The sequence below is a fragment of the Arabidopsis thaliana genome, assembly GCF_000001735.4.
Source record: "Arabidopsis thaliana chromosome 1 sequence".
NCBI lineage: Eukaryota > Viridiplantae > Streptophyta > Magnoliopsida > Brassicales > Brassicaceae > Arabidopsis > Arabidopsis thaliana.
Genome location: NC_003070.9, coordinates 4,159,214 through 4,174,760, shown reverse-complemented (window position 1 = coordinate 4,174,760; position 15,547 = coordinate 4,159,214). Strand labels below are relative to the sequence as shown.

At 34.3% G+C, this 15,547-nt stretch overlaps 3 protein-coding genes and 1 long non-coding RNA gene across 7 annotated transcripts; 2 read left to right on the top strand and 2 right to left on the bottom strand.

Annotated features, from left to right (window-relative positions):
* Positions 1–30: 30 nt before the first annotated feature.
* Hop1 (stress-inducible protein) lies at positions 31–2,726 on the bottom strand. The gene is made up of 7 exons (NM_101099.5): positions 1,778–2,726; positions 1,354–1,642; positions 1,126–1,211; positions 801–1,024; positions 650–716; positions 491–550; positions 31–299 (listed from the first exon to the last, which is right to left on the bottom strand). The coding sequence occupies exons 1-7, from the start codon at positions 2,654–2,656 to the stop codon at positions 186–188; spliced, it is 1,719 nt and encodes a 572-aa protein (NP_172691.1). The 5' UTR covers positions 2,657–2,726; the 3' UTR covers positions 31–185.
* Positions 2,727–5,674: 2,948 nt separating this feature from the next.
* AT1G04937 lies at positions 5,675–5,877 on the top strand. The gene has a single exon (NR_138804.1). It is a non-coding gene; the product is annotated as an other RNA (long non-coding RNA).
* Positions 5,878–8,832: 2,955 nt separating this feature from the next.
* On the top strand, positions 8,833–11,935 carry NAC007 (NAC 007). Of its 2 annotated transcripts, NM_001332026.1 has the most exons (5): positions 8,833–9,335; positions 10,245–10,434; positions 10,531–10,802; positions 10,948–11,232; positions 11,392–11,935. In NM_001332026.1, exons 2-5 carry the CDS (start codon positions 10,275–10,277, stop codon positions 11,701–11,703), a joined length of 1,029 nt encoding a protein of 342 aa, NP_001322893.1. In that variant the 5' UTR covers positions 8,833–9,335; positions 10,245–10,274; the 3' UTR covers positions 11,704–11,935. The 2 variants fall into 2 exon arrangements, with proteins under 2 accessions (NP_001322893.1, NP_172690.1); NM_101098.5 differs by having other exon boundaries at positions 10,948–11,935.
* Positions 11,936–13,254: 1,319 nt separating this feature from the next.
* AT1G12250 (Pentapeptide repeat-containing protein) lies at positions 13,255–15,534 on the bottom strand. 3 transcript variants are annotated; one of them, NM_101097.4, is made up of 7 exons: positions 15,311–15,534; positions 15,011–15,196; positions 14,878–14,907; positions 14,591–14,697; positions 13,993–14,027; positions 13,771–13,899; positions 13,255–13,683 (listed from the first exon to the last, which is right to left on the bottom strand). In NM_101097.4, the coding sequence occupies exons 1-7, from the start codon at positions 15,472–15,474 to the stop codon at positions 13,492–13,494; spliced, it is 843 nt and encodes a 280-aa protein (NP_563902.1). In that variant the 5' UTR covers positions 15,475–15,534; the 3' UTR covers positions 13,255–13,491. The 3 variants fall into 3 exon arrangements, with proteins under 3 accessions (NP_563902.1, NP_001321169.1, NP_001077523.1); NM_001084054.1 differs by having other exon boundaries at positions 13,306–13,683; positions 15,011–15,191; positions 15,311–15,496; NM_001332025.1 differs by having other exon boundaries at positions 13,297–13,683; positions 14,878–15,196; positions 15,311–15,519.
* Positions 15,535–15,547: the final 13 nt, after the last annotated feature.

Below are 15,547 nucleotides of genomic sequence, written 5' to 3'. Positions count from 1 at the left end.
TAACTTTAAGGATCGCAGTAAATGTTATATCAGAAGAAAATATGATTGCAATTTGTTCGGAACACAACGTCAGTAAACATGGGAAATCAGCCGGTCACAAATCTAGAATTGTTGCAGATTGCAAAGATATAAGAGAAAAAATGAATCTGCCAAAACGGATATTCGATGTTTCAACTCTTCTGAGTTTATTTCATCTGGACGATCCCAGCGCTAATAAGCTTTTGAATCTTGTTCATAACCATTGGATTTTGCATGTGCTTCTGTGCTGCGCTTGGATTCTCTTGAAGATCAGACAGTACCTGTTTGGAAGAAAGGTTTTAGAATGTTAAGAGGTATTATCACATGCAAACTCGAACCAACACGTAAAAACATAGTTAGATCTATCTAGACATCTCACAACAGAGTAACATTGGTAATAAGAAACTCGATTCAAACAAAAATTGCATCATACTCATACAATCACAATTTACGACAGAGTTTGTTTATTTACCTGTCTCATTACAGGATCTGTGAGGATGTTCTGGATTTCTGGGTCTTGCATTCCCTTTGCCTACACAAAAGAAAAGGAGAAATCCAAGTTAGCTTCCCGGGTTTTCTTTCAATCACAAATGGGGGGAGAAAACATGAGAATCATCAGAATGTAACTAACCTGTCTCTCTTTCAATTCCTCAGGAGTAAGGTCTCCGCGATTAGCCTTGTTGATTTGTTGTACACATCTGCAGAATAGATTTGAACCACATTAAACAAATTCATGGCAATAGATAGAAAAGTTAATAATCTCTGTGTATCTGTGTATATACCTTTTAACACCGTCAAGAAGTTCCTGATTACTAGGATCATGCTCGAGACCCGCTTGGTATGTTTCCATCGCATTGTCGTACTCTTTGAGGAAGAATTGGACTGCAGCTTTTCTGCTGTATCCTTTAGAGAAGGTTGGATCGAGCTCAATACACTTTTCTGCATCCTTTAGTCCTTCAGGCATTGCACCTAGCTTAGTGTAACTAGCAGCTCGGTTGCTATATGCCTAACATAGGTGCAAAAAAAGTACGAGTTGCTCAAACAGTCGGAATAGAAAATCATTGTAGAAGACCTTAAGAACATATAAATATGATGAAGTGCCCTTACTTTATGGTCATTTGGGTTCCTTTTGATTGCTTCGGTGTAATGTTTTATGGCCTCAGGATACTTCTGCTCCTTGAAGAAATCGTTACCTGTATTAAATACACCACAACAGCAGCAGTAAAAACGCTAATTCATTCTTGTTTTCAGGGTTCTATAAGCTTTCTTTTCCCACACACACACACACACACACACACAAAAAAAAAAAAAGAGACTAATTGCTAAAGCAATCACCTTTTTCACGCTCTTCATCCCCTAGCTTAGGATCGAAATATTGCTTCTGTTCCCACTCTTTCTTTGCTCTTTCCGCATCGTTAAGTCTCTTCAACGTATCAGGGTTACGGTGCTCTGTAAGAGCCTTCTGGAAAGCTTCAATGGCAGGTTCATAGTCTTTCGAGCATTTGGCCATCTTAGTCAAAGCAGTCCCTTTTCTAGTCAAAGCTCTAGCTACCATCTTGTAATCTGACCTAAGCTCTCTACCCCTTTCCACAGCCTTGTTACAATCCTCAATGCACTCATTGTACTGAATCAAAACACAATGACATTAAAAACTAATCACCATTGTAGCACATAACAAGCAAATCATCATTCTAGGCTTCTAGCCTATCAGCAAATAAAGGGACAAAACAAAAGAGCATTACACATATGAAAATCATACCTTTCCCATCTCAAGATAAACAGCAGCACGATTTGTGAGGTACGAGATGTCTTCATCATCAATCTCAATAGCAGTAGAATAATGCTGAATAGCAGTTTCAAAGTCCTTCTTTTTATACGCAGCATTCCCAAGCTCTTTCTCCTTTTTAGCTTTCTCCTTCCTCTCTTTCTTCTCCTTCTCCTCTGTCACCTCCGGTTCCGGTTCAGGCTCCGGTTCTCTCTTCTTCTCAACCTCAGGCTCATTACTAGAACTCTGACCCATATCAGACTCAGGAACCTCAGCCTCATCTCCCTGAGGCGGCGGTGGCCTAAACTTAACATTCAATAAAACTCCAAGAGATTGCATCACTCTCTGATCCTTCAAATACAAATTAAGACTGCTAGGATTCTTCTGAATCTCCTGCATCATGTTAACAAAATCCGGCTGCTGCAAAAAGCCTCTAGTCGAAGGATCAGACGTAAGCTTCGTCCACATCTCCGGTCCTTGAAAAGCATCACCAAACGGATTCGGTGCAGCTCGTGACCTAGCAACAGACGCCTCCGCATCAGCCAATCCAGATTTCAACGCCTCGTTAGTCGGATCGACATCTAAACCTTTCTTATAAGCAGTGACGGCTAACTCAAACTGGTTTAACCCTAAATGAGCAGCACCGAGACGGCTATAACCTTTAGGCCAATACGGTTTGAGTTTAATCGTCTCTTTCGCATCGGAGAGAGCTTCGGCGTATTGATGAAGCGACGCGTGAGCAGCGGAACGGTTTGAGAAGAGGACGTGATTGGTTGGAGCAAGAGCTATGGCTTCGGTGAAGTGGTTTATAGCCGTGGTGAAGTCACCGGAAGAGAAAGCAGCGTTTCCTTTAGCTTTAGCTTCTTCTGCCATTGTTTGAATCTGAGATTTTTGCAAGTCTCTGCAGCTTCTTGGGAGACTACTCTCTATAAGAAAAGAACACTTGTTTGGGGTTTTGAGAAATTGAGGGACTGTTTGGATATGAGGATAGAATTTGTTAGTGGATATTTGTCCGGGTTTATAATTATCCTCGTTACGTTTAATAATAAAGAATCTTATAAAACGATGTCGTTTTGTGTTGTCGTGGAAATCCCGGTTATCAGCAGACCCACGATTTATTCACCGGTTCCATTGTTTAGAGTTTCATTTCTCCGGTTCGATTTTGTTTTTGTATTCACTTGTTCTTCAGTTCATTTAAGAAATAGTGAAAGCTCCTGAACTGATCTCACTTCTAAGTGAGAACTGTTGCTTGAGATTGAATTTGTTTTCATCACCCATTTCTTGTTACCAGTCTCATAGCATTTTTCATCATTATGATACATTTCTTACTTGTGATTTTCTTTGCTAAGGAGACATGCATGTTTTTAGTAATATGGAATCATAGTTACAAGCACCTGGATTAAAGAAGACAAGAAAATCTTGAGGTCAAGTTTTCTTTAGCTAAATACGTTCGGTGAAGTTTGTCTACGAGTATAGAGTTTTGTTATCGTACTTTTGTTTACTTTTGTTTACTTTTGTCTACAAGTTTTCTTACTTTTGTTTTGGGGTTGTGTGTGGACTGTTTGGATACGAGTATAAAATTATATTGTATCTTAAGAATAAAATTACTAAGAAACGGTGTCGGTTTTGTACTGTCGTGGAGACTCCGGTTATTGGTAGACCAACGATTTCTTCTCCGGTTCGATTTTTCTTTTTGTTACTTGTTCGTCAATTTCGTTCAAGAAATAGTGAAAGCTATTGAGTTGTGTATTTCACATGTAAGCTCTTGAGATTGAAATAAACTGCATCGACCATTCCTGTTACCAGGCTCATATATAGCATTTTAAATAAAATCAAAATCAAAATCGAAACTGCAAAATCAAAATCATGGCTTATTTAATTTATTTTCAATACACTTAATTAAAAGAAAAAAATGTCGGTGTATATAGACACATCATGCTTAGATCTAGAGAGTTATTTTCATTATCTTTTGTTACCCTCTTTATTTTAATATGAGTCTTTTTAAATTTTTGTTCATTAATTTCTTTATCTTATGATTACTACTATAATTTCGTATTATTGTTCCGAAGAAGACATATAAACCAAAATGCAATCATATCTCCCATTTCCATTTACATCTTACATTCTCTAAAGCATATATAAACGAAAATATAATAAATGTAACTTGTAATAATTTGACACACGGCTTGAGCTGGCCAACTATGAAATCATGAGGGTCGTCGTCGATGTGCATATTTGTTTCTGCAAAATGGCTGACTTTTACACTCATACATACTCATACAGTCAACTCAAAATAGAATTCAGTCTTTCTTGAAATATCATCTATAGGTTGACAATTAAACCAGTTTGTCCAAAAAAAAAAGGTTGACAATAAAATCATATATATAAAGTTTATAAACCATATGCATGCTTGCTGTTGAATTTGACCCCAAAAAAACCCATATATATGCTGATTGATGTTCCAAAAAATTGTTCCTATGAATTAAAAAAACAATTCCGTTCAAAAAAATTTAAATTTCAGATATCTACTTGTCACTGGGTTTACTGTTTATCTCTTGAATTGGGTAATAAATTTATAATCCAAACTGTTTAAAGGTCATTATTAGTTGAGTTTGTTGAGTTAGTATTCGTCGATTTGAAATCTTCCAGTAATTTTTCGTATTCAATGATTCATATCGCATGAAATAATTAGTCGTTTGGTGCATGGTATAGTGATTAAAGCCATGCATTTAGACTATTGTTACGTATAATTATTAATGATAATTAGCTTACTAATTATTATGGATTTAAGAAAAAAGTAATTATTAGAATTTTATGTGCGCTTATTTATTGAATAATATAGATAGTGGTGGCCCTAAATATTATTTACTGGGGCAGAGTACACTTCAAACATAATTTTTTTTGGTAAATTATTTACAAAGTCAACTACAACTATTACCTCAAAAAATTTGTAATACCAAATATATGATTTTTTAAAATTAATTTTTTATTTTATTTGAAACAAAGTCTTTAAAATAATTAACATGACCTTCATAACAAAAAAATAAAAAAAATAATTAATATATTTCACAATAATCAGCATTTTTTGTTTACATGCAACATTTTTTGTCTCGCATATATATATGCATCATTTAAAACTACATAGAACTTATTTTCGGAGATTGGATATCTAGTAACTTACTAGTAGTAAGTAGTAACACATAATACAAATAACCATTATTGATAAATATAAATGTCACAATGGTGTTACTTAGTCCGGGCTCGTTTTGGCAATTGGCATGGAAATGACGCCATGAGATTCTATGGATCGATCCATCCAGATTTTGATCTTGTTTTATAAACATTCATATTTGATCTGATCATTTCAGTTTTGTGGCCATTCAGAAAGCAACTTCAGGCATATCTATAACAACAAAACAAAAAAAAGCGACGGGGTGTAAATGTGTAATGGATTTGGTCTAACCAGACTCAAATCTAAGAAAATTGGTCATATATGAATCGGTACTGAATCATCTGAAGTTGAGTATTTTTCTCAAAAAACTAAAAAGTTCGGCGCTATGTAACCCTAAAACTAACGAGCCGATTTGAAACACTGGCTGTACGTTGGCTAGCTGTACATCATCACTAGTGGTAAGATCAAACCAAACAATAAGTAAGATGGTAGAATCTTTCACATGGAAGTGTTTTCACATGTAACAAGTTTTTCTCATGGGACAAGAAACTGACAAAAGGAACAAACTTCCCACGTGGTTTAATTCATAGGGAATTTTTGTAATGATTAGGGTTATGGGACAAGTTGTGAAGAAATATATCTTCTCATCAAATGGATATACAACACGAGTCATGCGCAAATTCCCTCTAAACCCTAGAACAAGAAAAAAGCCTTGGACTTGCACCGTTCATTTATTTTCGATTATTTATTTGGCCGTAATTACTTAATGTGTCATGATGATCATTGTAGGTTCTACGGTAGTATATAGTAGAAGGGTATTTTTTAGAAGGTAACATATTTTTATATTTTATAAGAAAATGTATGCCACCTTGGCCCATGCGTATATAGGATAGTATAATTAGTTGTCTTGAAGGTTTTATACACTCAATTGAAAATTTTAACATGATATTAGTTAGTAAAAAATACCATCCATATATATAGAGGTATTCATGGAGATTCTTCTTCTAGAATCCAAAATTATTATTTATTCATAGTGGTAACTTGCAATTTCAGCAGGATCTATGTGAAAAGTATTATATCGACCATTTTGTAGGTTAATTGTAACGTATAATTTTGGATTCTACAAAAAGAAAATAGTATTTTATTCTTATTTTAATATTCCACAAATGGTAGGTGGCCCAATGAGAGCTCACCATTCACCATTAATAATCAGTATACTTAACAAAAGAAAAATTATAAATGAAACTGTCATTTATGTCTTAGTTACCATTATATCCCAGTAATCAGCTAGTGAAGTAAAAACACTTATGTTTTTATAACTATGTAAAGATTGTTTACGAAATACTAACGACTATGGTTGGTAAATGGTATTATGGAATGACAAAAGTGCAGAGATTTTTAGAGTGTTTTTTCTTACATAACTATGCAAAACGAGAATTTTTATTCATAGTCATTGTAATACAGTATTTACTAACAAAAAAAACAGAGTTCGATGAGTTATAGATTGACTATGGAAAAAAACAAAAAAACTATATTGACTGTGTATCATTATATTAATTTATATGGTTTTGCATATATATCAATATGAAATTAAAAAGTGTGGAATACTAAGAATAATTTAATTACAATATCAAATAGGTAATGGACAAGAGGCAAAGTGGGACCAAAAACGACACTTTTGGGATCACGGTCTTTACTTTTGCTTCACTTCTATGCTTCGTTTCAACAACACACAAAAGCAAAAAGAAAAATATTAAACGAAATCTACATCCAATTTCCTCTCTAATACTTTATTTGTTTGTAATTCTTTATTGTAGTTTTATGAATATAAGATTTTCTTAGACACCAAATCTTTGCCCCGAAGTCCCTAGCATCAGCCGCATAACCATCCGATATTTGATGAACTTACCTAAACACAAACTATAGCTATATTCAACATATAACTTACCTAATATGTATTTTAAAAATATTATCCTGTTAGTTGGTTAGTTAATTAGTTAAATGATTACACGATATTGATATAATAGTTAAGGGTCGGAAGAAAATTGGTATAGTTAATCGGGGAACATATTTTAGGTACATACATTCACGGATAATATTTCTACAAAATTTGATAAGTTAGCAAAAAAAATAATTCCTACGAAAATTTCCGCATGGGTTAGAAATTAAAGTATATCACTAATATGTAACTGTTCAATTCATATATTCGATAATACACATATATAGAAATTTTTTAGTTGAAGCAAGTGATGATGGTTCTGTCACGACTTTTGAATTAAAAGATTGTTTCATGTGGTACAACGATTCCAAATATTGAGTTTTTTTTGTTTCTTTTCATTTATGGATTTTTTTTATTAATAAACACCTTTACTATTTGCTCTGGTATGGTAGAAAAAAAATATGTATCAGTTATAATGAAATTTTGTGGAACACGAATAAGCAAAATTCGTTTCTGTTAGTTTTTTGTAAGAAAAGGTAGATGATTTTTTTAGTAACACTTAAAACGATCACATTCACATTTTTTTTTTATAACACAGTGCATTAATTAATTAATAATTGGATTAAGAAAGGTTTAAGAGAACGGGATAACGGGAAGGGACCCACGTGACCAACCGGCCTGCAACAGGAAATGATCGATGGCTCGCTCACGCCGGACCACCACCCGCCACGTCACCACATCATTCCGTTTCTCCCCCCCTTTGTGGGTCCCTCTTTACACTTACCACCTTGCTCAAGTTCCGCGCTCTTTTTTTCTTTTCTTTTCTTTTTTCTTCTTCTTCGTAAGAGCAGAACAATATATTTGGGGTAATCAATGGCAAAAATTTTGATTTAAAAGTTGAAGTTAAGACTTTAGATAATATATTTTTTTAATGTTGTTTTATGCTCAAAATAGTTTAAGATGAATCTTTCTTTCCAGTCAATTGGACCAAAACGGAAGCTGTCTATGGTTACTTTTGAAGTTTCCAAAGGATGAAAATATTCATATATGTAATAATGTAAATAGAGAGCAATAATTACTTTAAAAAATATCTCATAGAACAGGTTTTCTTCAAGAAGATACATACACTTTCATATTATTTTTAGTATGTCTCCACATTTCGTTTCATCAGAATGATTATGTGAATACAAGTACAAAATTGTAAATACAATTAAAAATTGCTCATAGGTCCTAGATTACCGAATCACATGGAAATGATGTACAGTATATATATTTGATATTTCAATATTAACGTAAAGAATTTGAAGAAGAAAAAAAATGAAAACCAACTCCTATAAGAAAAAATGTTAATTCACATTATTGGTAGGGATCATACACTGTTTGTCTCTTGATGATTTTATTTAACTCATACGAAGTACAGAATAACTTATAACTAAATTATCTACAAATTTTAATGATATACATATCTCTAGATAATATATATGATCTCTAGATAATATATATGATAGTCTTGATAGCACTAATTGTTGTGTGCATTGGTGTTCGAACTTCGAATAATACAGTGACATGCCAACCTTGAATTTAAGAATCATCATGCATGTTGATGTTTTACTGAGATATCTGAATAACTCTGGATGTATAGATCTTTCAACAAAGATTTTCTTGCAAATTAACCTACCATCAAACCAGCAATATCGTTGGGTTCTAAACTAGTTGAGTACTTGAGTTACTTTTTTTTTTTTTTTTTTTTGACATCTCTAGTTTAGCAAGACAATTTTAGGACATAAAAAAGAAGTCCAAATTAAAGTAAGAAAATTAACCTTAATGTTGATGATCAAGTATATCCATCAAGAGCTGGTGGGTGGTAATGGATGTTGCCACCTCTCTCTCTCTCTCTAAATCTTACTTGCCCCTTTATCCTCCTCTCTCTTCTCCCCCCAAGCTTTTGCAACAAATAAAGTCCCCCCCCCCTCTCTCTCTAGGTTCAAAAGGACTCACAAGAGAGAGATAGTATGATTGATAGGGAAAGAGAGAGAGATGAAAGAAAGTAAAATATATAATAGATTATTAGGACACGATTGTCATCTTTTGATTTGTGTCTTGTGTGCTCTCTCTTTCTTCTCTTCCTCGATTGATCTTCTTTATATAACCCTACTCTCTTTCTCTTTTCCCATTCTTTCTATCATTCTCCCTTTCTCTCTCGGGATCTGATCTCTCTTTCCAGTAACCTATTCCCGAGGAGCACTGTCAAATCTTGTCCACTCTTTGATCTTATCTCGATCTCTTTCTCTTTCTAGTCTTGTGTAGTCTTCAAACTTGTGATGTTATCTATATAGTAATCACGAGAGAGAATCATACAATAGCTGAAACATAAAGCTTTCTTAGAAGCTTTAAAAAGGTCTCATCTGGATTATCCTGTTTAATTTCTAGAGTTTCTTCAGGTAAAACCCTAATTTTATGTCAATTTTCTATTTATTACCAATCGTCACAAATAATATTGGCTGTTTTTTCTTCTTTAAGTAAAACTTGATCATCATCTTTAATCATCCTTGATCATAATCTTCATTAATCACCTAAGGTGATTCACCTTGATGATCATCATCATCATGTCCATCCCATTTCATACTCAATGTTGCTGATGTTACAAGCAAAGCAAAATATCATCTAAACCTAAAATATCTTATTATAATAAAATAGACATAAGTAGATCAAGCTGGGGTTTTTTTTTGTTAAGTTGATTAAAAGTTTTCATAAGATGTTATACAATAATCTAAAAAAGAATCTCTTAAGATGGATCATCCTCTCTTTAAAAAAAAAAACTACTCCTCTTCATCTTCTGATCTTTACTTGTTTGGTTATAGTACTTAGATGGAAATATAAGCAGAATCAAATTTAATAATCGATCTAGTCTATTTGAAGCTGAAATTATGCATCTCATTAAATCAATTAACTATATACCATCATACGGTATATAATTGGGTTTCACTGATTTTACTTTCTTGAAAATTCAGTTATTTACCATGAGTCCATGACTTTAAACTAGTGAGTTTAATTAATTATCTCGAACCTACATAACTAACCATGTGAATAGTCTTCACATATTTCTTTAGATGTAAGCATGTAACACAACTAATTCTTGTAATTAATAAATGTCTGACGATAATTCCTTTCGATTTTGAATTCAACCTCTTATATATTCAGCATAGTACGTCTAATCATATGTCTGTCGAAATAATCAACTAATTCACAATCACACTATGTAAGATATGTAACTACCTAGCTATATATAACCTTCTTATGTTCATAATTTCATGACTTTGTTTTCGATTTGTTTGGTGATTTTCTTATAGGCAGATTATTAACCGATCAAGAAGACAAACATGAATTCATTTTCCCACGTCCCTCCGGGTTTTAGATTTCACCCGACAGATGAAGAACTTGTAGACTACTACCTGAGGAAAAAAGTCGCATCGAAGAGAATAGAAATTGATTTCATAAAGGACATTGATCTTTACAAGATTGAGCCATGGGACCTTCAAGGTTTGCCCAATCCCACCATCTCTATCCTTCATTACTTTGTCTCTATTTCCTAAGGAAAGATTTTAAAAGTCTTTTTTTATTCGTTTGTGGAAATAGAGTTGTGCAAAATTGGGCATGAAGAGCAGAGTGATTGGTACTTCTTTAGCCATAAAGACAAGAAGTATCCCACAGGGACTCGAACCAATAGAGCAACAAAAGCAGGGTTTTGGAAAGCCACCGGAAGAGATAAGGCTATCTATTTGAGGCATAGTCTAATTGGCATGAGGAAAACACTTGTGTTTTACAAGGGAAGAGCCCCAAATGGACAAAAGTCTGATTGGATCATGCACGAATACCGCTTAGAAACCGATGAAAACGGAACTCCTCAGGTATTAATATAACAACCCTAAAACATTACTTCTCTATAAAAGTTAGTTGCATGTTTATACTAAACAATCTCATTATATGATAGTTGCATATATGATCTCCTAAAATCATTTGAGGTAATCTCATTAAATGATATTTGGGTTGTAGGAAGAAGGATGGGTTGTGTGTAGGGTTTTCAAGAAGAGATTGGCTGCAGTTAGACGAATGGGAGATTACGACTCATCCCCTTCACATTGGTACGATGATCAACTTTCTTTTATGGCCTCCGAGCTCGAGACAAACGGTCAACGACGGATTCTCCCCAATCATCATCAGCAGCAGCAGCACGAGCACCAACAACATATGCCATATGGCCTCAATGCATCTGCTTACGCTCTCAACAACCCTAACTTGCAATGCAAGCAAGAGCTAGAACTACACTACAACCACCTGGTACAACGAAATCATCTTCTTGATGAATCTCATTTATCGTTCCTCCAACTTCCTCAACTAGAAAGCCCTAAGATTCAACAAGATAACAGTAATTGCAACTCTCTTCCTTATGGAACAAGCAACATCGATAATAACTCGAGCCATAATGCTAACTTGCAGCAATCAAATATCGCGCATGAGGAACAATTGAATCAAGGAAATCAGAACTTCAGCTCTCTATACATGAACAGCGGCAACGAGCAAGTGATGGACCAAGTCACAGACTGGAGAGTTCTCGATAAATTTGTTGCTTCTCAGCTAAGCAACGAGGAGGCTGCCACAGCTTCTGCATCTATACAGAATAATGCCAAGGACACAAGCAATGCTGAGTACCAAGTTGATGAAGAAAAAGATCCGAAAAGGGCTTCAGACATGGGAGAAGAATATACTGCTTCTACTTCTTCGAGTTGTCAGATTGATCTATGGAAGTGAGCTGAAAGAGAAGACATATAAATGCATATATACATATATATATATACGTACACACGAACACTAATCAAGTGTAGATGATGATGATGGTACAGATTTATATTTGCTTTGATTGATTCTTACTACATTATTGAACTTATGTCATATGCATATATACATTGCGTATCTATGCATATTTATACTTGTACTCAATATGATTAACCATATATAAACTCTAATCTAAATGTAACTCCAATATTTTTTAAATAGACAATTGTCTCTTCTTATTTTATTTTATTTTCTAAATAATCTTCTAGTATAAACAATTTCACATACACTAAAAAGGAAGCTTTTTACTTCAAATTTATACGTCTGATCAGATTCTCACTTGCTGTACTATATCCACACAAGTCATAGGTATATAGTATATATAGAGAAAATTCAGAAAATTTTTACTAATTAAAATGTGGACTGGCGACTTACCGGAGTTGTGTTCATGAGAAAAATTACTCCAATGAAGCTTGAAGAGGATGTATAACCATAAATAGAGAATTAGAAAGAATGAGAAGAATGTGGCTTGAAGGAGATACATACTCGAGTCAAGACTATTGTTATATAAAGACAAGCCGTGGAAAAAGAAAGAAGAACCTCTTTTACTGTGTTTATTTTCTTATTCACATGAAAGAAGAAGCTAAAGCATTTCAGGAAGAATTTTGTAATTATTGTGTTTGATTCAATGTCGGCACAAAAAGAAACCGTAGATTCTAATTTACTTGGATAGAAAAAAAAACTAAAAAAAAAATTCTTACTGCAATTAAGGAATATAAATTGTGATTACTCAAAGATGAATTAACTTAGACGACTAAATTCTGTTCATTATGCGGATATATTGATTTGGGCCACTCCTGGATCGGAGTTGATTGATCATCAACACAAAAAAAAATTGAAATATAATTTGGGATTTTTTCTTCTCAATTATATTTAGAAAAAAATTCGTCCGCAATTAATTTGGTGCAAGGAACATCATGATTAGGGCGTGCTCTTTGGGTTTGGCAAACAAGGTCCAGAGGAGCTTGGATATAATCCAAATTTTCTTTTATTACCGGCGGCTATAACAAACAATTAATTACGCTTTCGAAAAGTTAATTAACATTGTCACAATTTAATCACCAATATTCGATACCGACTTGAAACCTGAGTAATATTAGGGAGTTCTGAAGCATATTATTAATATGACACAGTAGCATGTGACGTATAATCATTAGTTTGTTTCTACTTTTTGTATAAGCCACTACCACAAATCCCAAGACCATAATATATTTTGAAACTGTAATGATTATTTAACTAATGTTGAAGTAATTATTTGTTCAATTGCCAAAACTTATTGCATTTGGTAAGTATCATAAACCCAAATGTGACTTGTTGCAAACAAATTTAGATTAAGATTTTGGTTTTTATTTGCAAGCATAATTTTTTTAAGTTTTCATAGGGATATTAAATTGCTAAGGGCATATTTTTTAGAATGCTATTATGATTTATGTGGTCTAAAAAGTAATCAATCACATTATTTAAAATGCTAGGGGACAACCTAGTAGAGTTAAACAGGCTTTTACACCTTTTGATTGTCTTAGAGACAAAACTGATCATTATCTCCTCTTTTTCAGTGTTATCTTTTTGTTCTTTTTCTTTCTCCAGTCATTTACAATTCAATACTCCTATAAACATACATCACATGATTAGTGTTTCACAACATATAAAGATACAAATTCTATATCTGTATTGTAATCACACATGATACATAACATCTTGAAACTACTTGACATCACAGAGACCGGTCTTTTCATCGCAGAATCCATCACGGCCTAGCAGACGTTGAGGCGGTGCACTGAGAAGAGGAGAAGAAGGCGAACCATATGCGTTTCTCCGGCTATTTCCACAGCCAAGACTCTTCCTCGTGTCCACTCCGGTCAATGGGTTTGTCCCGGTTGCGTATTTACACAGAGCCTTCAAAACGTTATGAAAACCATTAGTAAAATACTTTTTGATAGTGGAACGGAAGCTAGGATAAATATAATGGTGTGTTGTTGTTACCTGTTTCTGAAGAAGATCAATCACAGCGTCACTAAAATCAGCACCTTCGATTTTGGCACCACCGAGGTCACTTCTGGTTAGAACCGATCGGACCAGCACTGCATTTGTCAGATTCGCCTCATTTAGCACCTAGAATCGCCAGTAACAGAACCAAGGTTTCACCGAAAGATAAATGTATCATATGCAAGTAATTGTATACAAAGTATGGTGTGTGGTGTTTACCATGCGGTCCATCAATGTATCGCTCAAATCAGCACCTGCCATTGAAATCCACAGCTTTCATAAATACAAACCACATTAAGATTAAGGTATTCGAGAAGAGTTATTATGAATGAATTTCCCCACAAAATATGAATTCTTGCAAGAGAAGATTTCTTGGCTTAAGTAGTTTACAGAACAACAAACTGGCTCAAGTACTAAATTCTCAGATTTCTAAGGCTAACACTTGTAGATTTGAAAGCTCGGGAGTTGAATCTAATGGAGGTTATCACTATGAACATTGTGAAGTTCTTGGAGAACGTTTTAAAGAATTGAGGATACACATCTCCAGGGTCCTAACTCCTAAATGCTCAAAACATTGCTGACATATAAAAGATGAAAGATCTACTCCAAATGGAACTAAGGATGCAACATGTAGAGCAACTGTTACTGCATTTAAAACTATGTCAAAATGGAGGCAAAGGATTAAGATTCAAGGAAGTTAGTTAAAGGGTACATGTGAAGAATCGATTATGATTTGTGGAAGTTGTTCACTTTCATAATTCTTATACCATAAATCCATAATCATTGCAAAGTGATAACACAGTTGAGAGAGACTAACCTGAGAAGTTAGCTTTGTATGCAACTGCTTTCTCAAGATATGCGCCATTGAAGGTCGAACCGCTGAAATCAGACTCTCTCATGTCGGCAGAAGTAAAGTTGGCTCTTCTGCAATATCAGTAAGCTACTTCAGTTCACACAATTAGAACACAAATCTTGCTTTGATCTTTATTGGGGTTTGCTAATTCAAGATTCCATTCATTAAAAATTGAGCAAACCACAAAACTCTTGCTTCCTAAAGATTAAAGCTTTAAACTCTATCATGACAAACTACAGTCAAATTTTTACCTGAAATTTTCATTGGAGTGAACTGTTTTGCTGCAAAAGAAACAGAGTTCATCTCAACGAACTATCAGTCTATCACCATCAAAAACAAATGAAATTCTTTAAAGAACTTTAAGACAAGAACTCTAAATGATACCTGAGATCAGCAGAACCGTACTGAGCAGCCGAGCCAATCCCAAACTCGCCACGTGTATCGGCCTCGAACCTGTTAAGCTCTGCCATGGCCGGAACGCCGGAGCTCGAGGCTATAACAGCCGCCGCCATTGCTGCAGACAAAATCCTCTTCCATGTATTTGACTCAGCGCTGGAACAACAACCTTCCCTTTTCGAAAAACAATTCAATCCCCTAAGTTTCTAAGACACTAAGATTTGCAAATAACAAGAAAAACATTGAGATTCTATGTTTTGCTAGTGAAAGTATTCGAGTCTCACTCACCTAGTGTTTGATGAATCTTTGATTTCTAAGTTTGAACGGGAACTTAGCTGTAGACGTCTCAATAGGTATCTCTGAAAATGGTAAGGAGATCTTGAGACAGAAGATGAGGATCTCGAAATGTCAAGTGACTTCATAGGTAGAGGAGATAGAGAAGAGAAAGCCATTGTTAAAAGTCTAAAACTTTGCAGGGGAGAAATGATACATTCAACTTTGTAGAAGAAGAGATGAATTTTGCAC

Coding starts and splice junctions, on each gene's coding strand:
- Hop1 (NM_101099.5), bottom strand. CDS start 2,656: ATGGCAGAAGAAGCTAAAGCTAAAGGAAACGCTGCTTTCTCTTCCGGT. Junction 1,643..1,777: donor TTTATCTTGAGATGGGAAAG/GTATGATTTTCA, acceptor GTTTTGATTCAG/TACAATGAGTGCATTGAGGA. Junction 300..490: donor CAGATCCTGTAATGAGACAG/GTAAATAAACAA, acceptor TCTTCCAAACAG/GTACTGTCTGATCTTCAAGA.
- NAC007 (NM_101098.5), top strand. CDS start 10,275: ATGAATTCATTTTCCCACGTCCCTCCGGGTTTTAGATTTCACCCGACA. Junction 10,435..10,530: donor TGAGCCATGGGACCTTCAAG/GTTTGCCCAATC, acceptor TTGTGGAAATAG/AGTTGTGCAAAATTGGGCAT. Junction 10,803..10,947: donor ATGAAAACGGAACTCCTCAG/GTATTAATATAA, acceptor TTTGGGTTGTAG/GAAGAAGGATGGGTTGTGTG.
- AT1G12250 (NM_101097.4), bottom strand. CDS start 15,474: ATGGCTTTCTCTTCTCTATCTCCTCTACCTATGAAGTCACTTGACATT. Junction 14,698..14,877: donor CACTCCAATGAAAATTTCAG/GTAAAAATTTGA, acceptor CTGATATTGCAG/AAGAGCCAACTTTACTTCTG. Junction 13,900..13,992: donor ATACATTGATGGACCGCATG/GTAAACACCACA, acceptor TGGCGATTCTAG/GTGCTAAATGAGGCGAATCT.